We start from the raw sequence: 27,598 nt of genomic DNA, 5'->3' as shown, positions 1-27,598 counted from the left end.
TCTCTCGCTGGCTGTCTCTATCTCTGTCAAATAAATAAATAAATAAAATCTTTAAAAAAAAAAAAAAAAGCAGGGGCATTGACTCAGCGGCTGGCAGAGAATACAGCAGGCTTACTGCTGTGAGCAGAGCCCCCATGAGAATTAACTTACGCTTGGGGGGCTCAGGAAGGCCATCACCTCTGCCAACATCATCCCTGGGCTCCAGGTTCTTTGGACCAGAGCTCCTGACAGTCCAAGGTCTATCGGCTCCTTTGGCCTTGGCCACAGGCCAGCACTACCCACCCGCTTCCAAGTGAGATTTATTTCTAAGAGGAGCCTAAAAGTCTGGAGGGGCCAAAGACAGGCTGTCCTAAGATGGGCCACCTTGGCATGAAGGTTATTTTTCAGTTAAAGGCAATCAGATTCAGGAGTAGATTCAGGAAGAGCTCTTTGCCTCTCCCACAAATGCCTAAGAGAATTTATGAGGAGTCCTGCTCCAGCAAGAGAGCTANTGGGCTCCATGTTCTTTGGACCAGAGCTCCTGACAGTCCAAGGTCTATCGGCTCCTTTGGCCTTGGCCACAGGCCAGCACTACCCACCCGCTTCCAAGTGAGATTTATTTCTAAGAGGAGCCTAAAAGTCTGGAGGGGCCAAAGACAGGCTGTCCTAAGATGGGCCACCTTGGCATGAAGGTTATTTTTCAGTTAAAGGCAATCAGATTCAGGAGTAGATTCAGGAAGAGCTCTTTGCCTCTCCCACAAATGCCTAAGAGAATTTATGAGGAGTCCTGCTCCAGCAAGAGAGCTATCACATAGATAAGTACATTATACTATGAGCTAGGCATGGTGAACAGGGAGGAGCCTAGCAACGCCTGTTTGATCAATGTCCTCTGTGTCCCACCGTCTCTGAGTAGGTCCCCCAAATATTTATTTGGGGGGACAAACAAGTGAGGTATACATGTCATTCTGACGTCTTTGGAATTTCTATGTCTGTGTGAATTCCCCACACGTACAAAATTAAATTTGATTTTCTCCTGTTAATCGGTCTCATCTCCATTTAATTTTTATTTTAAAGGTGTATTTATTTAAGAGAGAGAGAGAGGGCAGGGGATGGGGCAGAGGGAGTGGGAGAGTCTTAAGCAGATTCCAAGCTGAGCAGGGTCCCCACCACGGGGTTGAAATCTGACTTGAGCTGAAGTCAACAGTAGGACACTTAACCCACTGAGCCACCCAGGCACTCCTCAATTTAATTCTTAGTCCCTCTGAAAGGACCTTGAAAGGGTAGAGGACATTCTTCCTCTCTGACAAGTCATGACCATTCGCCTCCCTGCATTGAGGTCATGTTCAAAATGGAAAAAGAAAAAAAGAAGAGGGAGGACTTCATCGTGGTCAGGCTAGAGGCCATGAGTCTATGGACCTGGAGCCTCAGAAGGGAGGGTGACTCTGGTCGTCGCTGGCCCAGCGGGAGCCCCCTCTTCCATTGGATGTCTGCTTCTGACGCCCGTCTTCAGGTTCAAAGTGGTTGGGTGGATTCTGTAGCCGAGGTCTGACCTCCTCAGCTGTTCCTCTTATGACACCCCAACTGGGGCAGGACTCCGGAACTCTGGCCCAAGACACGTGTCACTTAAAAAGCACGAGAGTGGCTCTGCTCTGTAAGCAAGCAACATAGGTGAGAGGTGCGTCCGTGGAAACAGGGCCCTGCTTTCAGTATGGGTGATGTGATCCCACAGTGGTAAACGGAAACCAGTGGCATTTAAACACCAGAGGCAAGGTCACTGAGGCTCCCTGATGCACGAAAAGGCTGGAGTATAAATAAAAATTCTTTGCCCATAAGCATCTTTGGGGGCAGGGAGGTGGTCAGTCGGTCCCTAGGACAGAAAACAGATGAGGAGCCAACTCATTCTTACTGGACTTGCGCAGCTGAGGCTCCTTTATGTCTGAGGTTCCGAAGCCCAATGAGGACTTACAGCTTCTTACTCAACAGCCAGACCTGAGTCAGATCACAGACCCAGGTCTCCTTGAGTAAAGCAGGCACCGGCTTACTTTGAAGAAAAGCCATATGGAAATATCCCAAGCCTGTTCTGTAAATTTTTCTCCTGATTTTACCCCCAGGGGATCTGTGGCAGGTATCAGGAAACTGTGACTGGAGAGGAAAATGTCCAGAATTGTCAGAGATTCAAAAAAATCCTGGCTTAAAGCTAATGAAATGCCTGGATNGTCCTGGCCTAAAGCTAATGAAATGCCTGGATTATTAGATCTAGCAGATTACCGGGTTTATAAGTGGAGTATTCCATCTTCGAATGCACTTGGTGGGGCTGCAAACCTATCCTGCATATACCGTGTTTTTTTCACTTATTCCCCAAGGCATGGTTGGGAGGGATGTACCCAACACTTGGCAGAACCCCTTATGTTGTCTTTGATCCTTTGATCCTTTCTTATGCAGAAAGAGCCAAAGGAAAGCAACTGGGATTTCCTGAGGAAGAAAGGAAGCCCAAAGCAATAACGCACCCTCTAAACCAATGCTGTGTACCTAGCAGTTTCCTCCCTACGGTTGCCTACACACCAGCCCCCCCACCCCCGGGTGCGTGTGCTAACAGAACCTAAATCCCTCTTTGCACCCAGGGAGGAATATCAGTTTCTGGATTCTAAATGGGGAAGCAGGCTCCACGTCTGTCAACACGTGAAGATATGGGTTCGAGTAGCTCCTCTGCTGTGAATAGCTATGAAACGGCACTTTCCAGACCCCACTTTGGGCAGGGGAATCAAAAGAGAGCGTGTGAAAAAACCACATTGTGGTCCTCTGGGGTCGTTGCCTGAATCATGAGCTGCATGGCGCAAAGCAAGCCTTCACGAGAACCAGCGAAGGACAGATACAAGGAGAGAATGGCCCCTTAGGAGGAGCCAGGTGAGCAGCTCCCACCGCGCACAGGGCTGGGCCACATTCAGACTTGCTTGGCCGGAATTCCAGAAGGAGTTTGTCCGGTTCATTCAAACATAGTTCTTTTTTTTTTTAAGATTTTATTTATTTATTAGAGAGAGAGAGCACAAGCAGGGGGAGCAGCAGGCAGAGACAGAGGGAGAAGCAGGCTCCCCGCTGAGCCGGGAGCCCGATGTGGGACTCGATCCCAGGACCCTAGGATCACGACCTGAGCCAAAAGCAGACGCTTAACCGACAGAGCCACCCAGGCGCCCCTCGAACGTGGTTCTTGACTGTAGAAACTCTTCCACTGAACACTTTTTTGGTCCAGAGCCCTGGCCAATACCGTCGTTTTCTCAAGTAGTTGCCTACTTGTACTTCCTAGTCTTCTTACCACTAGATTCCCGGTTTGGTCTGGGCAAAGAAAATAGGCCCCTTGCTCAGACAGTGATGATGACTATGAATAGCCAGGCTGCCTGAACGGTTTCTGGGAAAGATTTTGCTCCCTGATAAAAAGAGAGACCCATGATAAACAACCATCTGTTCTGCCTCCGGACATGGTCATGTGAGAATATGACATATGGAACTGCTGCAGCCATTTTGCCCTCATGAGGGCTGATACTGTAGATACCGAGAAGAACGTCATTGCTGACTTCAGCGGGGGTGGGAGGGGCTTGATGGCATCACGGGCCTTCTGACAAGTCCTGGGACTGCCATCTCTTGACTTCTTGATAAGCAAGGGATGGTAATATTTCCTCACTGCTGAATCCACTGTAGTTTAACTTTGTTACTTTTAGCTAAAGATGTTCCAGTGAATGCAGTGAATACTTTGTGCCCCAAAGAACCTAACCTAGATCCCATCTGTGCTTTTGCTGTGGATGCCCTGCCTTCCACCTGTCACTCTCCAGTCCCTTCCAGCTAAATACTTCCCGAGAGTTCAGTTTCTGAAGGGCTGTGGAAAGAATATCCTTGCGGTAGATGGGATTCATTTTTCCCCCATTATGCTCCGTCACAGTAATAGCTTCTATCTCCCTGCCATTATCATGTCACCTGTCCATGTTCCTCACTCAGGTTTGGGCATGGGATCTGCTGTGGCCAAGGGGAGCAAAGGAGCGTACATGGCCATTCCCACATCCGAACAGAAGGTTTAAACGAGAATGCATGGTCAGGCTCAGCTTCAGCTCCTGAGCCCTCGGTCACGAGGAACACATGTCCCAGCTAGAGGCTGCCCCTTCAGCCGGGGNCCACAGTGGTAAACGGAAACCAGTGGCATTTAAACACCAGAGGCAAGGTCGCTGAGGCTCCCTGATGCACGAAAAGCCTGGAGTATAAATAAAAATTCTTTGCCCATAAGCATCTTTGGGGGCGGGGAGGTGGTCAGTCGGTCCCTAGGACAGAAAACAGATGAGGAGTCAACTCATTCTTACTGGACTTGCGCAGCTGAGGCTCCTTTATGTCTGAGGTTCCGAAGCCCGATGAGGACTTACAGCTTCTTACTCAACAGCCAGACCTGAGTCAGATCACATACCCAGGTCTCCTTGAGCAAAGCAGGCACCGGCTTACTTTGAAGAAAAGCCATACGGAAATATTCCAAGCCTGTTCTGTAAATTTTTCTCCTGATTTTACCCCCAGGGGATCTGTGGCAGGTATCAGGAAACTGTGACTGGAGAGGAAAATGTCCAGAATTGTCAGAGATTCAAAAAAATCCTGGCTTAAAGCTAATGAAATGCCTGGATTATTAGATCTAGCAGACTACCAGGTTTATAAGTGGAATTTTCCATCTTCAAATGCACAGGGCTGGGCCACATTCAGACTTGCTTGGCTGGGATTCCAGAAGGAGTTTGTCCGGTTCATTCAAACATAGTTTTTTTTTTTAAAGATTTTATTTATTTATTAGAGAGAGAGAGCACAAGCAGGGGGAGCAGCAGGCAGAGACAGAGGGAGAAGCAGTCTCCCCGCTGAGCTGGGAGCCTGACGTGGGACTTGATCCCAGGACCCTGGGATCACGACCTGAGCCAAAAGCAGACGCTTAACCGACGGAGCCACCCAGGCGCCCCTCGAACGTGGCTCTTGAANCACCCAGGCGCCCCTCGAACGTGGTTCTTGACTGTAGAAACTCTTCCACTGAACACTTTTTTGGTCCAGAGCCCTGGCCAATACCATCGTTTTCTCAAGTAGTTGCCTACTTGTACTTCCTAGTCTTGTTACCACTAGATTCCCGGTTTGGTCTGGGCAAAGAAAATAGGCCCCTTGCTCAGACAGTGATGATGACTATGAATAGCCAGGCTGCCTGAACGGTTTCTGGGAAAGATTTTGCTCCCTGATAAAAAGAGAGACCCATGATAAACAACCATCTGTTCTGCCTTCGGACACGGTCATGTGAGAATGTGACATACGGAGCTGCTGCAGCCATTTTGTCCTCATGAGGGCTGATACTGTAGATACCGAGAAGAACATCATTGATGACTGGAGCGGGGGTGGGAGGGGCTTTATGGCATCACAGGCCTTCTGACAAGTCCTGGGACTGCCATCTCTTGACTTCTTGATAAGCAAGGGATAGTAATATTTCCTCACTGCTGAATCCATTGTAGTTTAACTTTGTTACTTTTAGCTAAAGTTGTTCCAGTGAATGCAGTGAATACTTTGTGCCCCAAAGAACCTAACCTAGATCCCATCTGTGCTTTTGCTGTGGATGCCCTGCCTTCCACCTGTCACTCTCCAGTCCCTTCCAGCTAAATACTTCCCGAGAGTTCAGTTTCTGAAGGGCTGTGGAAAGAATATCCTTGCGGTAGATGGGATTCATTTTTCCCCCATTATGCTCCGTCACAGTAATAGCTTCTATCTCCCTGCCATTATCATGTCACCTGTCCATGTTCCTCACTCAGGTTTGGGCATGGGATCTGCTGTGGCCAAGGGGAGCAAAGGAGCGTACATGGCCATTCCCACATCCGAACAGAAGGTTTAAACGAGAATGCATGGTCAGGCTCAGCTTCAGCTCCTGAGCCCTCGGTCACGAGGAACACATGTCCCAGCTAGAGGCTGCCCCTTCAGCCGGGGTCCCGGCCTGAAACCCAGGTGCTGGAGGCCTGAAGTCCATGAGGCAAACTCAGCGGAGCCCAGAAGAATCTCAGCGGACCCCCAGCCCCCAGGTTACGGGGAGTGTTTGTCGTGCTAAGCCTCTGAGCTCTCAGGGTCTCTTGTTAGCACTGCATCGCTGATGAAATCCTCAGGTGGGGGAGTCAGGAATATCCTGCTGGCTTCAACACTGACTGTCCAGGGGCACTATTTCTCTTCCGCTTCTGTGTGTCAGGGGTCCCTGTGTGATGGGCCATCATGGTCATTTCTTGGGTTTCAGAGTTTTGTTCATTGCTTGGTTAGTGCGTGATCGACCCTGGGCAGGGCAGAATGAAACCAGAAGTGAGATTCTCGGAGTTTATCTAGAAGGCAGGGCAGGAAACCAGCAGGTGCCAGCCTCGCTCAGCCTCCCCTTCCTGATGTCTATGCCCAGTCCTCTTGCTTCCAAGGGAAAATCTACAGTGGGTTGGCTCCCTCGGTCTGCTTTGCTGGTCCCGGAGATGGCTTTGGAACACATTTCAGCTTTGACTTCACTTCTAACAGTGTTTCTTTAATATTTAAGTAATGAAAGCAAGGTTCTTTCTCTAATCATTTCATAAATTAATTAATTGAACTAGCTCTGAGTGATTATCACATTCTTACTTTCCATGGACTAGTCTTTTTTTTTAAAGTTTTTATTTATTTAAGTAATCTCTACACCCAATGCGGGGCTTGAACTCATGACCCTAGGGCCAAGAGTTACACGTTCTTCCGAGTGAGCCATCCAGGAGACCCACCGGACTAGTCTTTCTCTTCAAGTTGGGTTTATTGAGGTGGTTAAAAGAGACCCCAAATGGTGTCACTTAGACTAAGTCCCCAAAGTGGGGGCTTAATACCCAATTTAATCATAGTTTCTTTCTTTCTTTTTCTTTCTCTTTCTTTCTTTCTTTTTTTGTTATAAGATTTTATTCATTTATTGGGGAGAGAGCAAGGACAGGGCGGGGGGCAGAGGGAGAGGAAGGGAAGGAATCTCAAGCAGACTCCCTGCTGAACACGGAGCCGGATGCGAGTCTCGGTCTCATGACCTTGAGATCCTGACCTGAGCCGGAGTCAAGAGTCAGATGCTCAGCCTACTGAGCCACCCGGGCGCCCCTCAGCCACTGTCCTTGCTGGGCTGCTCCACCTGTCCCATCTCGGCCCTGCAGGAAGGGTGGAGCCAAGTCCCAGGCTCCTGGCGGAGGGAGCCGCTGCCTTTGAGGAGCCTTCTCGCTCTGGGGCCTCCCCTCTGCTGTGGGGCCCAAAGGCCCTGCAGACTCGTGGTGGTGACAGGCACACGGTTCCAGGAAGGGAGGAGAGAGGAGCCGCACCGAGGGGCGCCGGGCCTGGGTGGGCCCCTCCCTTCCCTGGCGGGGTCCCCGGCTCACTCCTCAGTAGTGGACGCAGTAGAGCTGGACGCTGCCGCTGATTCGGAGCTCCCGCAGCCGCTCCAGGGTCCGCTGCCGCAGGCTGGTGGCCCCCAGGCCCTGTCCGTTGAGCGCCAGCTTCAGCCCTCCCTCCTGGCACAGGAGAAGCACCTGGAAAAGGCCAGGAGGGGCGTGCAGGCTTCCAGACAGACGGATGGTCCATCACCTGCCTGACGCCGCACCCAGCGAGCCCTCCCCTCAGGGTCACAAAGACCGGAACCACGGGGCACCTGGTGGTGGGAAAGAACAGGACCAGGGCACCCAGCTTGTCACCAGATCACTGCGAACTCCCACAAGGATCAGCCCAGGCCTGGGCCTCAGTTTCATCATCTGTGCCCAATGCCTGCCCTCGCGCACTGGTTCTCAGCCCTGGTAGCACTTGGGAGTCCTTAGGAGGGAGCTTTTTTTTTTTTTTTTTTTTGGATAACCCTAATGCCAGGGTCTGTTCTGATTAATTAAATCCATGTTTTGGGAGTGGGATCGCTGGCAGCCGCAGGGAGGGTTGAGAGCCGTGGCGTGGAAGTCAGCTTCTCCTGGCGGGCTCTGGTTTCCCAGCCCCACACCCTCTGCCCCCCTATCCCCAGGATGCATCCCTGTCTCCCCATGGGAATGCCGCTCTGTGCTCCGCCCCGGAGGGACCGGGCCACTTGGTTCTCACTGACCTCGAAGAATCGCTTCGGGTAGAAGAGGAAGGGGGCTGAGATCAGCTTCTTGCAGCCCCAGGGCGAGATCCAGGCCAGGGTTCTGTCTGCGAAGGAAGCCCTGAGCGTCACAGGCACGTGAGCCGCCTCGTCCCGCAGGCTCAATGTGAAGCTGCTGGAAGGGGCAGAAGGGGCTCCCTGACTCCTCTGAGCCGTGGCTGCTGGATCCTGAGCGCAGGGATGGACGTAGGAGAGCAGCTGGAAGATTCGGCACCTCAGAGGGGTGGGGACACCTGAGCGAGTCTCAGGCACACCTGAGACTGAATCCCCACGTTGCCACCCACTGACCGGAGGACCCTGGGAAGCACATTACCTTGCCTGAGCCTCCTTTTCCCTTCCTCGAGATGGGGAGCATTATATTAATAGTAACTAACATTTATTGGGTGCTGTATGCTAGGTTTCACCTGAAGTGCTTTGCAAATAGTGTGGGGGTTAGAGCCAGGCTACCTGGCTTCAACGCTGCTCTGCTCTTTTCTAGTCCTGTGAGCTTGGGGAGGTCACTTCACGTCTCTGTGCCTCAGTTTCCTGATCTGTAGCATGGGGAGAAAAGTACCTGCCTCACCAGTCGTCCTGTGTAAAGTGCTAGAAGAGCACCGGGCACGTGTAACAAATGTCACTCCAGAATACAATACCTCCCCATAAGGCCGCTGAAGGAACAAAGGAGATAATGTACGTGGAATCTAGTGAGTGCCTGGCATACAGTAGGTGATTTCCGGAGTCCTCCCAGAAATCCTGGGCCTTGAGGTTCAGCAGCCCGTGTAACTGACGAGGACAGGAAGTCACATGGCTGGCCCTGTCACTAGTAATAGCTGCGGGGCTTCGGGCTGGCAACAGTGCAGGGTTCCAGATTTGGGCGCCTTTCTGCTGCCTGGCACCTGCCCCTCACAGGGCAGCCGGATTCCGTTTTATGTCCAGGAAGTTTCCAAAGTCACCTTTAAAACAACACCCCTCCAAATGTTGCCTGAGACCTCGGCATGAAGCGGTTGATAAGAGCCTGATTGCTGGGAGACCAGGAGGCAGAGGGCAGTGGTAAAAGGGGGGAGGGAATGGGAGGTTAGTGTGCCCTGGGCAGGTCTTTCAGGGACTCCAGATGGATATGTGTTCTAGGAGGATGCCCCAGACATTTTCCAGCTTTGGGAAGGAGCCAGCAAGGGCTCACCACTGGGAAGAAGCTTGGAAGGCAGGGGCCCTGGAGAGGGTACCGCACGGAGCCTCTAGCCCCAGCCCATGCCCTTCCCACTGTCCTGGAACTCCTGGAGGCCTCGGTGTTCGCCCCCAACCCCACCCCCGCAACCTCATCCCTGTCCAGCACAGCCCTGGGCCGGGTAACGGACTCCTTCCAGATGCCCTAGCGAAGCCCCGTGCTGGCTCTCAGCAGGTGCAGCCGCCCACCTGCCCGGTGCTTGCAGGGAAGGATGGAGAGGGAAGGACGGATTTTTAATGCAGACGAATTCCCTGCCCTCCAACTCCTACGCCCTCTGCCCAATTCAAGCCACAGTCGCTTCCAGAAAACAATAGTAGCAGCATTAATGCGGACTGGCTAAACGCCAAGTCTTGTTGGCGGCCGTGGCGGAAGTGGCCCTGTAGACACGTCCTGGCGGATCCACAGCGTTCTCCAACTTCAAAGCAATGCCACGTGCCCAAACTGGGAAAGTTTATATGAAAGATGGCTTCCAGCTTCTCTTTGTAAAATAATCAGAAGGTCTGGCCTGGGCCGCTTTATGGAAATACTCTTTCCAAGTTCCCTTCCCAACCCAGGGCTTCACTATTTATGTCACCTGTCCAACCTCGGAGGGCATGTGAACTCATGGCCCTCGAGAAAGAGCAGTTAAGTCACTTGCGGTGTCTCTAATAATAACCATTTGACGTTGAGCTAGGACGTGAACCTGGCATCATGTCTCCAAGTTTTTTGGGGGGATGGTGTTCTTTCTACCCCTGGGACCTTTTTCATTTTCCCTCTAGTATTGAGATGATCTTTCTCCTTTTATTCTGATGGGGAAACTCGGGACCCCAGCCTCAGAAAGGTGTCGTGACTTCCCCGAGACCGCACAGTTTATAAGAGGCACAAGCCAGATTCCAGCCCCGCTGTGCTGGGCTTTGGAGGTTCATGCTGCCCGGGGCTGTGCTGCATGCCTGCTCCAGAATCCACAGGACTGCTCCAGAAAGAGCAGGCAGGGCAAGACTTTAGTGAGGTCAGTGACTCGAGACAACAAAACCGAAACAGAAGAAGACAGGGCAATTCCCTTCCCTCCTGCCCCTCCACGGAGATCATTTTGATGACATTTGTCGAGCGCTTACGATGCGCCTGGCCCAATTCTAAGCATGCACACCACCCTCAAAGCTGGCACTAATTATTACTTCTTTTACACACGAGGAAACTGAGGCACAGAAAGGAGAAGTAACTTCCTTGAAGGGGCACAGAGGCAGTTAAGTGTCCTCAGCAGAAGTGAGACCCAGGCGACTTGGCCCAGAAAAGTCACGACATCCAACGCAATTCCAGCAAGGAAAGGAGGGAAAGAAAGAAGGAGCAGGGAAAGGAAAAAAGGAAGGAGAAAGAAAGCGAAAGCAGCTTGGAGCCCGCAGGTTGGGGGAGCAGAGCAGGAGCGGCCCCTGTGGGAGAGGTGAGGCAGTGTCCAGGTAGTTGGTGTGTGGCTCAGAGCCCCTCCTGCAGGGCTCTGCCCCCCACCCCCCACCCCGCGGACTAAACTAGGGCACTCTGTCACCCTGGGAGGTCGAATTCTCTCTCTGGGTCTCAGCCTGAGCCCTTAAAGGACCTTTCCAGAGGCCTGAGCCGGCACCTGCGATGAGAGGCTGGTTGGCCTGACCAGAGGGACAGGCGGAGAAGGTACTCCCAGAATTGGGGCTGTCAGGGCTGCGGGGGGAGCCTGAGCACCAAGCACGGACCAGTGCTCAGTGGGTGGGACTGAGCACTGAGCACCCTCCCCAGCACAAGCTCCACCACGGGGCGGCGGTGTTGGAGATGGCAGAGGGGACCCTTGTAGTACTCCTGCTCCCTCAGAGCTGCCTCTCCCTCCCTTCCAGCTGGGGACTCACTCCTTTGGCTCCGGCAGGACCAGCCCCCGCAGTACGATGACCTGTCCGGGCCAGAGACCCCGGGGGAGGGCACGCGAGCAGGGCAGCTCCTGTAGGAAGAGGGGAGATGACTGAGAAGGGGGGCACACAGGGGTCTGGGGAGAGCGGCTGCCCCCAGGGGAGCCCTGGGACTGGTAAGTCAGCCTCAAGGCCCGCAGCCAGGAGGACACTCAGCTCTTCCCATTTATGAAACATCTACCGCAGGCTTCGGCTCTCCCTGGCCTTTCAGGGCTGAGCTCAGTGGCCACCCCCCTTCCTGGAACCCAGGAGCACCAGATACGTCCCCCATTGCTGCACCCCGAACTGTAATGTCCTGTTCACCGGTCTGTCTTCCCACCAGCCTGCAAACAACTGGAGTGCTGGGACTGGCTGGTCCCTCTATCCTAGAGCCGCACCGGGTCTGGCACAGAAGAGTAGCAAATGATTGTATGCAGAATAAATGGAGAAAATGTAAAACGAGGCTGGGCTTTCAGCCTGAAGCTGCCGGGCCCACCGCAGCCCGCAGATTTCTATGAAGGAAGGGGGAACCTTGATGCTGAGGGCATTTCCCACCAGGTGACCCAGGAGGGAGGTCACTCACCAGGCTGGGGCTCTTCAGCAGGAAAGGCTGTCAAGGGGAGAAAGAAAGAGAAAGGGAACATGGGAACCATGCGGTGTTTGCTCAGTGAAGGAAAGCTTCTCAGTATTATTATTAAGAATAGGGTGGATCTGGGGCTTGTCTCTCTGGAATGAAACACAGGTGAAGGATTAGAGTCCCGGGGGGCCCTCTTGGATTGAGCAGACACTAAGTCTGGAAGAAAGGGAAAGAACGGGACAGAGGGTCTGTCATTCACTTATTGTGTGGCCTTGGGCCTCATCTGTCTCCCTGTCCTGCGGGCTGACCCTGGCATCCTCGGCCGGTTGCTGAGGACAGAAAGCTGCAACTTGGCAGGATCTTCTGATAGGAGTTCTGGGGCTCTGCCCATCCTGGGCAGCAAGCCCACCCCATCCATCTTCCCAAGCTGGCCCCGGCTCGGGCCGGCAGAGGCGAATCCAGGCTTGCCAGCCACCGGGGGATGGGGGGGGACAGGATCCACGGCAACTGCCCAATGAGGGAAGGGGCAGCTGGGTTCGTCAACTTGGGTGGCAGCCCCGTGAGAGGCAGGTCCAGCTGGGGGAGCTGGGAGCCCCGGTGGCTCAGCTAGTGTGGCCAGAACCACAAGGGCCAACCTTGCTCCCCGGAGACTCACGTATCCAACCGGGTACTCGCTGCCGCCCTCTGCAAAGGGCTGTCAGGAAAGAGGAAAAGCAACACGCAGGGTTCAGGCCCGCTGCAGGCCCTGCGAGTCATTCCCGGGGCTCCCGCCCCCTGCCCATGCCCGGGAGGTGGGCAGAGGCTCGCTTTGGTAGCTCCTCATTCTCCCTGGAAGCCTTGCTGGCTGTTCTGGAGCCTGGCATTTGAAAATGCTGATTCCTAGGCCCCTCCTCAGACGTGATGATCTGAAGGTCTGGTGGCAGGTCCTAGAAATCTGCATTTTTAATAAGGCGCTCTGGGGCGAATGACAGAGCTAGCTGCTGTTTGGGCCCCATGGCTCCAGGTGTGCAAGCGGGTCACCTCCCGGCCATTGCTCTCGGGTCCCCTTTGGTGGCCACCCTCTCCACCCCGCTCTTAATCCCACAACTTGCTGGATCCCTTCCACCTTGGTTAAAATGGGTGTGACAGGGCCTGCCTGGGGCAGCGGGGTGGGGGGGGTCCTGGGCCCGCCCAGGCACCAGGGGAAGACAGGGGCCGTTGCCACTCAGGGAACTCACGTTGATGTTCAGGAATCCAATGGCCTTCACCAGGATGTCACCAAATATGCCCAGGGTGTCCACACGAGACAGCGGGAGCCGGTAGCGGTAGTGGAGAAAGTGTTGTCCGTTCACACTCACCTGGAAGGACGGACAGACAGAGAGCTCAGCAGCACTGAATCCGCACGAACGTGCCTGGCGTCGCTGGGTGCTCTGACGTGAAATGTCCCTCGTTTCACTTCACACCCACTCTGAGACGCAGGCACGTTGGACAGACGAGGTGCCCAAGGCTTGGGGAGCTTCCAGGACCTTCCCAAGGTTGCCCAGCTGGCTTTGGAACCAAGGCCCCTGTCACTGTCCCTCTGCCCCTGCCATGGCACTTCCCCCCACATCCCTCCACAGCAGCCTCTGCCCCAGGAGAGGAAATGGGGGTTCAGGAGGCCGATGACCCTTCCACCACAGGGCCCTCCCCCCACTGCCTGCTCCCACCAGCTCCCCTTTCCCCTGAGAGGTCAAGGTCTTGGCATCTTCCTGGCAGGAGTCCCCATCCCCGGAGAAAGCCTGGAAGTGGAGGTCTCTGTCCCTGTGCCGCGCCCCCTCCGCTGAGGCCCAGAGATGGGGAGGATGTGAGGACCCGCCCCGAGAGGACCTACCCAGCGGATATTTAGGGGCTAGAACANGGGGCGTGGAGCGCCTCCAACTGGGCCTGCAGATCCAGATTCCAGGAGCCCTGGCCCTGCCCCCACTGGCCGGACTTGCCTTTCCCAGCCAGGATCTGAGGTGCCAGGGCAGCAGCTCCCCCAGCTGTTAGCCTCACCCGCGCCCAGCAGGGTCCCAGTGCCCCTTGCAGCAGGCCTGAGAGGGCAGGTCTGGGCAGCGGTCCACCCCTGGTCCACACCCCAGATCCGGTCCCACCAGCTGGACTGGGGCTGTCAGCAGAAATCTGGGTCCAGGAGCCAGAAGCTTGAGCTAAGCAACTAACTAACCAGCCCCCGGCCTCCAGCTGCACTTGGATCTGAAGCACGGAGCTGTTGCAGCGGGAGGTTAGAGGCAGGCTCTTTTAGGGCCTGAAAGGGTTTGTGGTTTCCTGGGCTCCCATCGGAGCCCNTGGAGCCCTCCTCAGTAGGAGGTCGAAATGGTGGCACGTGTGGGCAGGTCCCAGGAGAAGCCCCGCCCCAGCTGCTTGGACATCATGGGGTGGTTTCTGGTTCTTGACTCCCCTTCCCACCTGAGAGGTTTTCATTCCCCTGGCTTCCCTGCCCTTCCCCCACTTTTCTCCCTTTTGCATGATTTCTAGTCCCCTGAGGCTCCATTTCAGCTTTAGCTAAAAATGCCAGGGCCCAGCTGCGGTCACCAGACAGGCGGTGGAAGATTGTGAGGAAGGGGCAGGAAGAGAGGAGCGCCCCCCCACCCCGGAAGCTCAGAAGAGCCAGCGAGGTTCAGTGGGCCATATACTCCATACTGAAGGTGGCCCGAGTTCTCGCTCAGCCTCTGCTGTAACATGCTGTGTGTCCTGGGCCAAGTCACTTGCCCTCTCGGTGACTCCCTTTGCTCATCTCTGTATCGAGANCAGGCGGTGGAAGACTGTGAGGAAGGGGCAGGAAGAGAGGAGCGCCCCCCCACCCCGGAAGCTCAGAAGAGCCAGCGAGGTTCAGTGGGCCATATACTCCATACTGAAGGTGGCCCGAGTTCTCGCTCAGCCTCTGCTCTAACATGCTGTGTGTCCTGGGCCAAGTCACTTGCCCTCTCGGTGACTCCCTTTGCTCATCTCTGTATCGAGAGGGTGACTCCAGAAGAGTGTCTTCACAGGGGGTGGGCCCAGGTATCTGCCTTTTAATCAAGATCCCCCAGGATTCTTTGGACTAGAGTCGCTCCAGTTCTGGCTCAAATTCCAATAAAGCCTTCCCTTTAAAAGGCAGCACAACCCCTCAACTTTATCCTGATTTGGGAGGTCCCAGGATCTGAGCACCCTGTCAGACTTGGAGGCAGGGAATTCCTGGCAGCACTCCAGGCTGGGCAAAGGCTCCAAGGCCTGGGGAGCTGAGGGAAGAATAAGGTTGCTCTGATGGCCAGGCAGGTGCAGGGTCAGCTCTGGGGAAAGGCATCTGAGCCCGGCCTCCTCCAGTGTGGCATCAGTGAGGCCTGGAAGCTTGTTAGAAATGTGTCCTTCTGGGCCCCACCCCAGACCTAGGAAAGAGGTCTCTGGCAGCAGGGCCCAGGAATCTGCATTTTTGCATACTCCCCAAGGGATTCTGATGCACATGGGTGTTTGAGAAGCACTCACTGACTTAGGCCTTAATGGGCAGGGCTTGGGGTGCAGAACCAGGAAGTTTGCTCAGGNCGGGGAGGAGCCTGGGTCCAGCTGGAGTGGGGGAGCGGTGGGGGGGGAGCCCTGAGACCTGGAGGTTCCAGACCAGAGTGGCTGCTCACCGGGTGGAAGACTGGCGGCTGCAGGATGAAGGGGTCAGGAAGTGGGTCCAGTTTTTCTCCAGGTGACATGGGGCGTGGAGCGCCTCCAACTGGGCCTGCAGATCCAGATTCCAGGAGCCCTGGCCCTGCCCCCACTGGCCGGACTTGCCTTTCCCAGCCAGGATCTGAGGTGCCAAGGCAGCAGCTCCCCCAGCTGTTAGCCTCACCCGCGCCCAGCAGGGTCCCAGTGCCCCTTGCAGCAGGCCTGAGAGGGCAGGTCTGGGCAGCGGTCCACCCCTGGTCCACACCCCAGATCCGGTCCCACCAGCTGGACTGGGGCTGTCAGCAGAAATCTGGGTCCAGGAGCCAGAAGCTTGAGCTAAGCAACTAACTAACCAGCCCCCGGCCTCCAGCTGCACTTGGATCTGAAGCACGGAGCTGTTGCAGCGGGAGGTTAGAGGCAGGCTCTTTTAGGGCCTGAAAGGGTTTGTGGTTTCCTGGGCTCCCATCGGAGCCCTCCTCAGTAGGAGGCCGAAGTGGTGGCACGTGTGGGCAGGTCCCAGGAGAAGGCCCCGCCCCAGCTGCTTGGACATCATGGGGTGGTTTCTGGTTCTTGACTCCCCTTCCCACCTGAGAGGTTTTCATTCCCCTGGCTTCCCTGCCCTTCCCCCACTTTTCTCCCTTGTGCATGATTTCTAGTCCCCTGAGGCTCCATTTCAGCTTTAGCTAAAAATGCCAGGGCCCAGCTGCGGTCACCAGAAAGGCGGTGGAAGATTGTGAGGAAGGGGCAGGAAGAGAGGAGCGCCCCCGCACCCCAGAGGCTCAGAAGAGCCAGCGAGTTTCAGTGGGCCATATACTCCATACTGAAGGTGGCCCGAGTCTTGCTCAGCCTCTGCTCTAACATGCTGTGTGCCCTGGGCCAAGTCACTTGCCCTCTCGGTGACTCCCTTTGCTCATCTCCCTATCGAGAGGGTGACTCCAGAAGAGTGTCTTCACAGGGGGTGGGCCCAGGTATCTGCCTTTTAATCAAGATCCCCCAGGATTCTTTGGACTAGCCTCAACTTTATCCTGATTTGGGAGGTCCCAGGATCCGAGCACCCTGTCAGACTTGGAGGCAGGGAATTCCTGGCAGCACTCCAGGCTGGGCAAAGGCTGCACCCTGTCAGACTTGGAGGCAGGGAATTCCTGGCAGCACTCCAGGCTGGGCAAAGGCTCCAAGGCCTGGGGAGCTGAGCGAAGAATAAGGCTGCTCTGATGGCCGGGCAGGTGCAGGGTCCGCTCTCGGGAAAGGCATCGGAGCCGGGCCTCCTCCAGTGTGGCATCAGTAAGGCCTGGAAGCTTGTTAGAAATGTGTCCTTCTGGGCCCCACCCCAGACCTAGGAAAGAGGAACCTCTCTGGCAGCAGGGCCCAGGAATCTGCATTTTCCCATACTCCCCAGGGGATTCTGATGCACATGGGTGTTTGAGAAGCACTCAAACTTAGGCCTTAATGCGCAGGACTTGGGGTGCAGAACAGGAAGTTTGCTCAGATCTTGCTGGGTAGGAGGAGCTGGGCACAGATGGTGCTTTGTGTGGGGAAATTCGATCTCAGTGCATTCAGACAGAATAATCTACATACCACAGAGAACACACATGTTCATTTTCTCACACTTCTGAAGGCAGGGGGCCCTGCCCCTGGGAGGCAGGCCTGGGTCCAGGTCCCAGCCTCACAGTGCCCATCTTTCAGCTTGAGGCAAATGTGCCCCGCCCCCCTCCCCAACTCAGCCTCAGTCCCTGCTCTGAATCAAGGCAGGAGGGTGGCATAGCAAAATAACACAGACTGGGCTCTTTAAACACACATGTTCATTTTCTCACACTTCTGGAGGCTAGAAGCCCAAGATCAAGGTGTCCTGAGGCTTGCAGAGCGTTGCCCCTTGATCTGTGTGTTTGTGTCCTAATTCTAAGTAGACCAGTCATATGGAATTCAACCCCTATGAACTCATTTGACCTTGATTGCCCTTTTTAAAAAGGCCTATGTCCAAATATAGTCTCATTCTAGTTCCCTGGGGTTAGGGCTTCAAATCTGATTTTGGGGGCAGAGTACCATTCAGCCTGTAACAGAGTAATAGCTATATCTGGTCTCACCCTGGCACCCCAAGACCCTTGCAGGGGTGGGGAGTGGGGGCTGACTAGGCCACAAGGCAGCAAAAGGAAGCAGGTGCTGCATTTCATTTCTCCTTGCCCCGGGTTTTGACAGCTGGGAGAATCCGGCTGGGCTTAAAGCTTATCTCCAGTGCTTGTTGATTATGGAAAGTTCCAGAATCAAGGAGGGCCTTAGTGTCTGTTGGTCTGTCCAGGGGTGGGAGGGGGCAAATCCCTCTTCCTGAGCCAAAGGGAGGGGAACTTGTGGGAGAAGAGAAAGGGCTGATGATGACCCTGACACTGACAGGACGGGGGATTCCCATGCCCCAGGCTGGTGCCCCCCACCCCACTCCAGCCCCCTGATCCTGGCCTTGTCCCTCAGAGCGCTTATCATAACTGGTCATTATACATCGAAGAATTGTCTAATATTTGTCTCCCCCTCCCCCTAATTCCTGATGATAAATTCCATGAGGGCAAATTTATACTTAACCCTCATGACCAAGCGACGCCTTGCTTGGTGTATTTAAAGCACTTGCTCAGGGGCGCCTGGGGGGCTCAGCCATTAAGCGTCTGCCTTCGACTCAGGTCATGATCTCAGGGTCCTGGGATCGAGCCCCACATTGGGCTCCCTGCTCGGCAGGAAGCCTGCTTCTCCCTCTCCCACTCCCTTTGTTTGTGTTCCCTCTCTAGCTGTCTCTCTCTATCAAATAAATAAATAAAATCTTAAAAAAAATAAATAAAGCACTTGCTCAGTGTATTTAAAGAATGAATGATTGGGAGTCGTGGTTTCTGGCACCTATGCGGCCACGAGCTCCTTCTGTCTCTCCTCCAGCAGGTGTGGAGTCCTGGCCCAAGCGTACCCAGGCAGGTGCTCTTCTCACTGGCCGCAGATCCTCTCTGAGGCAAATTTACCTATTTATCTATGAGTAACCAATTAGTAGCCAGGGAATCATAATCTGCGGTCGGGAATCTCAGGGTGCCCCACTCTCCCCCATTCTTCGATCCGGCAACTTCTTTCCCTATCCCTGCTCCTGAATGGGTGTAACTCTGGGCCTAGGGAGAGACTAATACCCAGATTCACCTACTTTGCTCTACATCTTACCCCCTTCCTCTACCTGGTTCCCTTCTAGGTCACTGGAGAGCGTCATGGATCCTCTTTCTCTCGGGACCAGTTTTGCACCATCCTGGAACAGAGTGTGAGCAGAAATCCTGGATAGGAAGGATCGACAGAACTGGATAGCTGGCTGATAAGAAAGATGAGGGAAAGGGGCCAAAAGGAAAAAGAAAAAAAAAAAGCTTCCAGCATCTTGAACCAAAGGATTGGAAAGTCTGGTGTACTAATGGAAAAACAGAGAAGCTGCAGGTATAATCTGGAGGGTGGGGAGATGGCTAATTCCAGTCAGGACCATTTTGGAGGAGGGGGAGGGTGCAGGAAATGGCCCAGACAGGGTATGTTTAGTTCCTGAACATTTGTTAGTTTATATGTTTCTAGGAATTTATCCATCTTCCAGATTGCCCAATTTGTTGGCATATAATTGTCCATAATATTCTCTTATAATTGTTTGTATTTCAGTCAGCATCTGTTGAGGGAATGAAGGTGCTATGGCCTGAAAGCATGTTATTACACTCTGGAGAAGACAGTTTCAACTTATTTGGAAGATCTTCTTCCCTGTTAGGGAGTTTTTGTGGCTGTGGCCATTTTGTATGACGAGGCGTTGTGGTCATTACAGGAGGGGCAATCACTCTTGCTCTCAAGGAGATTTCAGTCTAATTGGAGAGAGACCACATACACTTGGAGGAGAAAACCAATAGGACAAAGCCAGCCGCTTTTTATTTACCTTTTTCCCCCCAAAGAGATCGAACCATCTGAATGGAAATACTGTGAAATGGGGGAAGACCAAGCATCACCCATAACCTCAGTAGGCTAACACAACACTTCTCATTCCTTTGATGTTTATCCTATGAACCTTCTTCCCTCCCCCATGGAACATAAGTTTATGGACGAATCTCAACCAAAAACTTGACGTAGCTTGATTTTTTTCCACCCACGGCTCTTGACCATGTAGGTTGACTCTTTCTTTCCCGCTGGGTTCCTGTCACTTTGCCATCACTTTTGGTTACCGAAACTCAATACAGTTTAGCACTGGTCATCAATGTTGATGACATCACAGAAAGAAACAGAAGCAGACATATTTACTTCCTGATGGAATGACGTCTGGGGTCCTCATCTGGGCACCATGAGAGTCAGAAGTGAATCACCAAAGATCTTCATGACAGAAGCTCCAAAGGTCTATGTTTTAAGAAGAAGAAAGATGACCTCAGAGGGAAGGTCTGCAATGCAAGAAGGAGTGATGAGCAAAGGTAGTGGTGAGCAGGCAAATCTAAACCCGTGTCTGTGTAGTATATGAATGGTAATAAAGGGAATTCAGGCTTTAAAAAAGGGCAAAATTAAAAGAACACAGGAGAGGAAGACGGGGCGAGTGTTCTGACATCCTTCTATTGTTGCGGAGGGGTGTTTAAGATATTACTTTTAGACTTTGAACATGCATGTTAAAATTTCAAGGGCAATAAAAAAAAGAATAACGTGTGAACTTCCAAATGAGTAGAGGGAAAAATGTAATATACCAAAGATCAAAACTTCATTGAAAGATGTCAAAGAAGACCTCACAAACAGAGATAATATGTAATCAATTGGAAGATTCCATTTTGTAAAGATTTTGAAATTGCCAAACTGATATACTGACTGAATGTAATTTCAATCAAAATGGCAACAGAGTATTTTGAGCAATTTAGCAAGCTAATACTTAAGGAAGGGCAAAAGGCCAAGAAGCTTCTGTGGAGGAGCGCCTGGGTGGCACAGCGGTAGCGTCTGCCTTCGGCTCACAGCATGATCCCGGCATTATGGGATCGAGCCCCACATCAGGATCCTCCGTTGTGAGCCTGCTTCTTCCTCTCCCACTCCCCCTGCTTGTATTCCCTCTCTCGCTGGCTGTCTCTATCTCTGTCGAATAAATAAATAAAACCTTTAAAAAAAAAAAAAGGTTCTGTGGAAGACTAAGGGGATGGGGAGAGGATTCTGGAGAATTCCATATATCAAGGTTTATCCTAAAGATAGAGTGATTAAGTCACATGATAGGAGCACAAAGACAGACACATTTACCAATGGAGTAGAATATAGCCAACGATTTCCTTGCTCGTTCACTAAAGCCTGACACATGACAGAGGTGGTCTTGCTCATTCCTGGGGGAAGAAGAAACTATGAATATGCCAGGCTGCCATAAATCATATGGGGATTATTCATATGGGGAAAAACCAATTCCAGGTAGTTTAAACGAACAAGACAAAAGCTTAAAACTTCTACAAGAAAAGATAGAATAGTTTTCTGACTTCAGAGCAAGAAAGAACTTCATGGCAAGACACAGAGTGCTAACCACAAAAGAGGGACTGATAAGCTCTACTTCATTAAGGTTAATAACTTCTCTTTATCGGGAGACTCCATAAAGAAAGTGAAAAGACAAGCCATTACCTGGAAGAAAATACGGGTAAGCAAATACAACCGACAAAGATGAGCATCAAGAATACATACACGGCTTCTGCGTGTTAGCAAGAACACAGCTCCACCAAAAATTGGGCAAAAGACATGAACAGGCACTTCTTTCAAGAGGAAATCTAAATGGCTGATACATATATGTAAAGGTTTCAATCTTAGTGATCAGTGACACGCAAATTGAAACTTCCAGTAAGACTTCTTAGTAAAATACTAGTTATATCCATTTACCTGGGGAAAGCAAGCATGACAGTACTAAGTGCTGGAGAAGATGTAAATCCACAAGAATGCCTACACATGGCTGGTAGAGGTGAAACTGGCACCATCACTTGGGAAAATGTTTTAGTAAAGTTGAATATTTACATACCTTCCCAGGTACTAAATTCTAGAATCTCTCGTGAGAATCTGTCAGGGCACAATTCGGGTTCTTTTCAATAGTTTCTAATTCCAATTAGGAAAAAACCGTGTGGCTTTATCACCAGGTCGATAAATCATGGTATATTCACAGAATGGAATGTTTTCCAGCAGGGAAAATGAATTACAGATTTATACAGTACTATGCATGTATTATGCAAACAGCTTTGAAAGAAACAAGTTGCAGGAGATAACATACAGCATACCATTTTTATAAAGCTTCAAATATGCAAAATGAAATGATGTAGGAGGAGTACAAAGAAGGGATTTTAAAAAGCTATCTTAAAAAGCAAGGGCATGAGAGCGCCTCCGTGGCTCAGTTGGTTAATCGTCTGCCTTCAGCTCAGGTCATGATCCCAGGATTCTAGGATAGAGCCTGGGAAGGGCTCCCCACTCAGGGCTGAGTCTGCTTCTCCATCTCCCTCTGCCCCTGCTCAGGCTCTCTCTCTCTCTCTCAAATAAATAAAATCTTAAAAAAAAAAAAAAAAGGGGCAAGGGCATACTAGACACAAGAGTGGGGAGAGGTTATCTCTGGCAGAGGGAGGCAGGGAGATGGGATAAGGGAGGGACACACCGGCAGGAGCACCTGCGCTAGGTACGTTCCTGTTCTTAAGTAGACTGCTGTATTCCTGGGGAGGGATCTTATTGTGTTTCACAACTACATGTATTCCGTGTGCTTTCTTTTTTTCTTTTTTTTTTTTTTTTAAGTAGGCTCAGCGCCCAGCCTGGAGCCATCCCTGGGCTAGAACTCACGAACCTTATATCAAGACCTGAGCCCTTATCAAGAGTCCCACACCTAACCCACTGAGCCACCCAGGGGCCTTCCATGTGTTCTTTTGTATATATTATATATTATACATAATTAGTTACAAAACATAGAATTTAAGTTCTATAAATAATTCAAATAAAAACTTTGGTTTTTTTTTAAGATTTTATTTATTTATTTGACAGAGAGAGAGAGGGCTCGTGTACAAGCAGGGAAGAGGCAGAGGGAGAGGGAGAAGCAGGCTCCCCACTGAGCAGAGAGCACAGTGGACAAGGGACTCCATCCCAGGACCCTGGGATCATGACCTGAGCCCAAGGCTGACGCTTAACCGACTAAGCCACCCAGGTGCCCCTCAAATAAAAACTTTGAATCCCTCGAGATCTTAACTCCCCAGCGTGCCTCCCCAGGNTTTGAATCCCTCGAGATCTTAACTCCCCAGCGTGCCTCCCCAGGCCCTCCTAATCTGGCATCAATGCGTTAGTCGCTCACTGGGCTTCTGCAGCCACGTCGATGGCAACTCCAGACTCCATGCCTACTGTTCTGCGTTACCTTGCACCCCCACAAGACCTCTGCCACCGCCTTTCCTGGGCCTCTAAGCGCCCCTCTGAGCGCCCTCTCCATTTCCTCCCCCGTGCGCACGGAGCCCGCGCGCCCCCACCCTTTGCTGCGCGCCCCGGGTTCCCAGCCAGGCCCCCCTCCGCCCTCGGCAGGGCCTCATTGCGCCACGCCAGCGGCCTCCACCGCCCCCCGGCTCCGCCAGCCCCAGGCAGAGCCCACTGGACCCCGTCAGGCGCGGAGCTGCAGCAGCGGGATGGGCCTCACCCCTGCCGCGGGCGGGGAGAGCAGGCACCGCCTCTCTCGCTTCCCCCGGCCCCGCCCCTCGAGCCTCAGGTAAGCGGCCTGGGGACAGGCCACCAGCCCCAGGCAGTTCAGCTGTGCCCCTTTGGCCCGGCCGCAGGAACCAGGCTCCTCCCCATCGAACCCCGGCGCAGCGGCGACAGGGGCGGGGCGGGGGGCGGTTTCTCAGGTCCAACGGGCCGTCGGACCCCCGGAAAAGGCACCAGGGTTGCCTTCAAGGATTCTTCTCCTAGCTCCGTGTCGGTTGTGCCAATGCCCCTCAACGGGAATGAGCACATACTGGGGCATGACCTTTTGTTGGTAATTCAATCAAAGCGAGCCAGGCGTCCAGTGCCTCTCTCGGGGATCCAGCCTCCCACTCCGGGATCCAGCCTCCGACTCTACTTCCGGTAGAAGTGGAATCAGAGGTGGTCGCTCCCCAGCAGAGCTGACCCTGGCTCTAGGGCTCTGAGGCCTCAGAAGCTCCCGCGGTCAGGTTTAGCCCCCAGATTTCTGGGATCTCACCTCATCCTCTCCCCAGTTTAATCCGTGGGTGTTCCAAAGTCTCTCCTTCCCAGGGGAACTGAGCCCTCCCAGCACCTACTCCCACCATCCCCCTCCTTTACCACCAAACTGGTGGAGTGCTGACCAGGCCAGGCGGGGCTATGGACTGGAGCTCTGAGCCCACCTTCACAGAGCCCTCAAGGTGCTGGCTCCGACTCTCCCTTCACAGATCTCGCTCCCTATAGGAGGCAGCTGTGGTTTAAACAGCGTCCTCTTCCCCATCCCCCAACCCCCTAGAAGAACCATCTCAAGCATTGGTCCAGCTCTCTCCCAAGGAGCCGCGGCAGGGAGCCTCAGAGCTGAGCAGAAGAGTCCAGGAGGGGTAAGAGTCTCCGCGTGGAAGGACTGGGTCTTAGGGAGGGGAAGCCTTTGAAGAACCAACTCTGATGGCAGTTATATAAAGCAAATCCTGAGGTGGTTTCCATAGGAACCAGCCTACACCACCCCCTCCCCCCAACCAGTGAAGGGAAGGCTGGTGTGCTCCAGACAGCAGATTACCACCAGGCCTGGGGCCCGCTGATGGGACCTGCCTGGTAGCAGTTTCTAGCCCCAAGACCTCCAGAACCCTGAGAACTGGCTCTTCCCACGTGGCCACTTGGTCTCACTAATGAATGCTGTGATCTTGCAAATTTCCTCAATTCACTTTCGTTAAAAACACAGTTTGCTTCTTTTCAAAATTTTGAGGGTCTGAATGTTCCCCCAAAGAGCTATACGCCACCCCCATATACTATACTTTGGAGAAGAGGTAAAGCGTGGGGAAAGGCAAAGAAAATGCCACTTTTTGGCTGGTAATGTACTAGATGTGTATGCACGCTCTCTCCTTTACCCCCTTGACGACTCTGCGAGACAGATACTCTCATCTGTATTTTATAGATAATCAAACTGATGTTCAGACACATTCATTTACTAGCTCAAGGTTGGGCAGCAAGGATCAGAGCCAGGATTCAAAACCAGCTCTTACTTTGTTTTTAAGATTTCATTTTATTTTTTAAGTAATCCCCACATCCAACATGGGTCTTGAACTCACAACCCCGAGATCAAGAGTTGCAGACTCTAGCGCTCTACTGACTGAGCCAGCCAGGAGCCCCAAACCCAGGCCTTTTTGACCCCAATATATTTCACTGTACTATCCCAAAGCATATTCCTGCCTTTGGTTTCAGTCCTCTCCTAACAACGTTTTGGTTCAAGGGACAAAATATACGGATTTCTCTCACGATACTTGCAGTTATAGTATTGAGGCTTAATGAGATTTCTCAGAAATATGGAACTAGTTGTTGGAAGAAACAGCTCAAGGGTTTAAGGGGCTTGCCTCTCCCCTTAGGATGGGCAGAGAGAAGGGAGGGAGTAGAGGCCAGGTGCATTTCATTAGAAGCCATTATGTACCCTTACCATTTTCTGTAAAGCTGTGTGCAAGTCACTTTGATAAACATGTAAGAAAGATGATCAGCAATTTAAAAAAACCCTGGAAGCTCCTCACTGCTCTCATTAGCAGTTTAACAATCGTCTGAAAAGCAGTCAACGGTGATTACTTTGTGAGGCAGCTAATGGCATGGTCACAGAAACAAGCTTCAGGGAAGATGTTTCCCAGGGTCTCGAAATTGAAAGAGATCTGAAAATCACAAATCTGAAGTAACGCAGAATTTCCAGGAATTGTAAAGTAGTGTTATTTGTTGACTCTATGATCACAAAATTCTTTAGGGAGAAGCCGGTAGTGAACTTGGAGACCACACCCAAGCAGAAAAGAGCAGAGTCCAATTCAACCCCGAAGCCTGAGAGCGCTGGGAAGTTAACACAGCAAGCCGCTGAGGTGAGTATCCCAGGAGCTCTTAGCGCGCCTCTTTAGGAGCCTGCGACTTCTCTGCAGACTGTGTTTTACTTTATTTAGACTGTGTGGCGGGTTGAAGCGCATACTGATTTGGGATGTTGGTTGTGCCTTAAAATTTTTTTAAAACAGCTTTGTTGAACCCTATTGAGCTTGACTGAAGTGTAACTACATAGCTATAACTGACATTCGATAAAATGCAACATGGTTAGAATATATGCTTGGATATGTTTGGTATAGTATGTGCGTATCCATGAAACCATCACCGCAATCAGGATAATGAACATCTCCGTAACTCCCCTCCTCTTCTCACCCCCATCTCCGGACATCATCTGATCTTTTTGTCACTATGCATTAATTCGCATTTTCTAGAGATTTATGTCAATGGGATCATATCTTCTGTGCTCTTTTTGTCCGTCTCCTTTCACATAATTTCATGTAATTATCTGAAGTTATATCCATATTGCTGCATGTGATTAATAGTTCATTCTGTTTTATTACTGAGTAGTATTCCATTGTATGGATACACTATTGTTTATCCATTCACCTGTTGATGGGTATTTGGGCTGTTCCCAGTTTTTGGCTATCACAAATAAAACTGCTGTGAACATTTGTGTGCAAGTCTTTGTAGGGACATATGTTTCTTTTCTCTTGGGTGAATACCTAGGAATGAAATGGCTAGATCATACGGTAGATGTATTTTTTTAAATATTTTATTTATTTATTTGAGAGAGAGAGAGAGTGGTGGGGAGGAGCACGGGGAGAGAGAGAATCTCAAGCAGTCTCCCCTGCTGAGCACAGAGCCCTGATGGGGCTCAGTCTCACGACCCTGAGATCATGACCTGAGCCAAAGGCAGATAGATGCTTAACTGACTGAGCCACCCGGGTGCCCCCCATACGGGAGTTGTATTTTTCACCTGCCGTTTTCCAAACTGGTTGTGCCATTTTACATTCCCACCCGCAGAGTGTGAAAGTTCCAGTTCCTCCACACCCTCATCAGCATTTGGTGTGGTCAGTCTCTTTAATTGTAGCTATCCCCATGGGCCTGTGGGGATCTCTTTGCGGATTTAATCTGCATTTCCCCAATGACTAACAATGGTGAACATGTTCCATATGTACCTTCCTTGGTGAAGTGTCCAAATCCTGTTGCCCATTTGTTTCCCTTGGTTTCTTCAGAAATTCTGTGTGCGAGCCCTTCGACGACTCTGCGAGACAGATACTCTCATCTGTATTTTATAGATAATCAAACTGATGTTCAGACACATTCATTTACTAGCTCAAGGTTGGGCAGCAAGGATCAGAGCCAGGATTCAAAACCAGCTCTTACTTTGTTTTTAAGATTTCATTTTATTTTTTAAGTAATCCCCACATCCAACGTGGGTCTTGAACTCACAACCCCGAGATCAAGAGTTGCAGACTCTAGCGCTCTACTGACTGAGCCAGCCAGGAGCCCCAAACCCAGGCCTTTTTGACCCCAATATATTTCACTGTACTATCCCAAAGCATATTCCTGCCTTTGGTTTCAGTCCTCTCCTAACAACGTTTTGGTTCAAGGGACAAAATATACGGATTTCTCTCACGATACTTGCAGTTATAGTATTGAGGCTTAATGAGATTTCTGGAACTAGTTGTTGGAAGAAACAGCTCAAGGGTTTAAGGGGCTTGCCTCTCCCCTTAGGATGGGCAGAGAGAAGGGAGGAGTAGAGGCCAGGTGCATTTCATTAGAAGCCATTATGTACCCTTACCATTTTCTGTAAAGCTGTGTGCAAGTCACTTTGATAAACATGTAAGAAAGATGATCAGCAATTTAAAAAAACCCTGGAAGCTCCTCACTGCTCTCATTAGCAGTTTAACAATCGTCTGAAAAGCAGTCAACGGTGATTACTTTGTGAGGCAGCTAATGGCATGGTCACAGAAACAAGCTTCAGGGAAGATGTTTCCCAGGGTCTCGAAATTGAAAGAGATCTGAAAATCACAAATCTGAAGTAACGCAGAATTTCCAGGAATTGTAAAGTAGTGTTATTTGTTGACTCTATGATCACAAAATTCTTTAGGGAGAAGCCGGTAGTGAACTTGGAGACCACACCCAAGCAGAAAAGAGCAGAGTCCAATTCAACCCCGAAGCCTGAGAGCGCTGGGAAG

General features: G+C 51.8%; 2 protein-coding genes across 2 annotated transcripts in view; one reads left to right on the top strand and one right to left on the bottom strand.

Annotated features, from left to right (window-relative positions):
• Nucleotides 1-7,237: 7,237 nt before the first annotated feature.
• Nucleotides 7,238-22,763, bottom strand: LGALS12 (galectin 12). Its single transcript, XM_034644829.1, has 8 exons — nucleotides 22,723-22,763; nucleotides 15,407-15,823; nucleotides 12,998-13,205; nucleotides 12,436-12,474; nucleotides 11,787-11,813; nucleotides 11,168-11,256; nucleotides 8,075-8,225; nucleotides 7,238-7,523 (listed from the first exon to the last, which is right to left on the bottom strand). The coding sequence occupies exons 1-8, from the start codon at nucleotides 22,761-22,763 to the stop codon at nucleotides 7,377-7,379; spliced, it is 1,119 nt and encodes a 372-aa protein (XP_034500720.1). The 3' UTR covers nucleotides 7,238-7,376.
• Nucleotides 22,764-23,044: 281 nt separating this feature from the next.
• The window catches only part of PLAAT5 (phospholipase A and acyltransferase 5), an 8,756-nt gene continuing 4,202 nt past the window's right edge, over nucleotides 23,045-27,598 (top strand). Inside the window, exons 1-2 of the mRNA XM_034644828.1 lie at nucleotides 23,045-23,124; nucleotides 25,333-25,441. Of these exons, the coding sequence (XP_034500719.1) occupies nucleotides 23,045-23,124; nucleotides 25,333-25,441 (189 nt within the window). The remainder of the gene's footprint in view (nucleotides 23,125-25,332; nucleotides 25,442-27,598) is intronic.

Source organism: Ailuropoda melanoleuca, chromosome 16 (assembly GCF_002007445.2).
Source record: "Ailuropoda melanoleuca isolate Jingjing chromosome 16, ASM200744v2, whole genome shotgun sequence".
NCBI classification, from domain to species: domain Eukaryota; kingdom Metazoa; phylum Chordata; class Mammalia; order Carnivora; family Ursidae; genus Ailuropoda; species Ailuropoda melanoleuca.
Note: the sequence above shows the minus strand (reverse complement) of the source record. Positions and strands in the feature narration are given on the sequence as shown.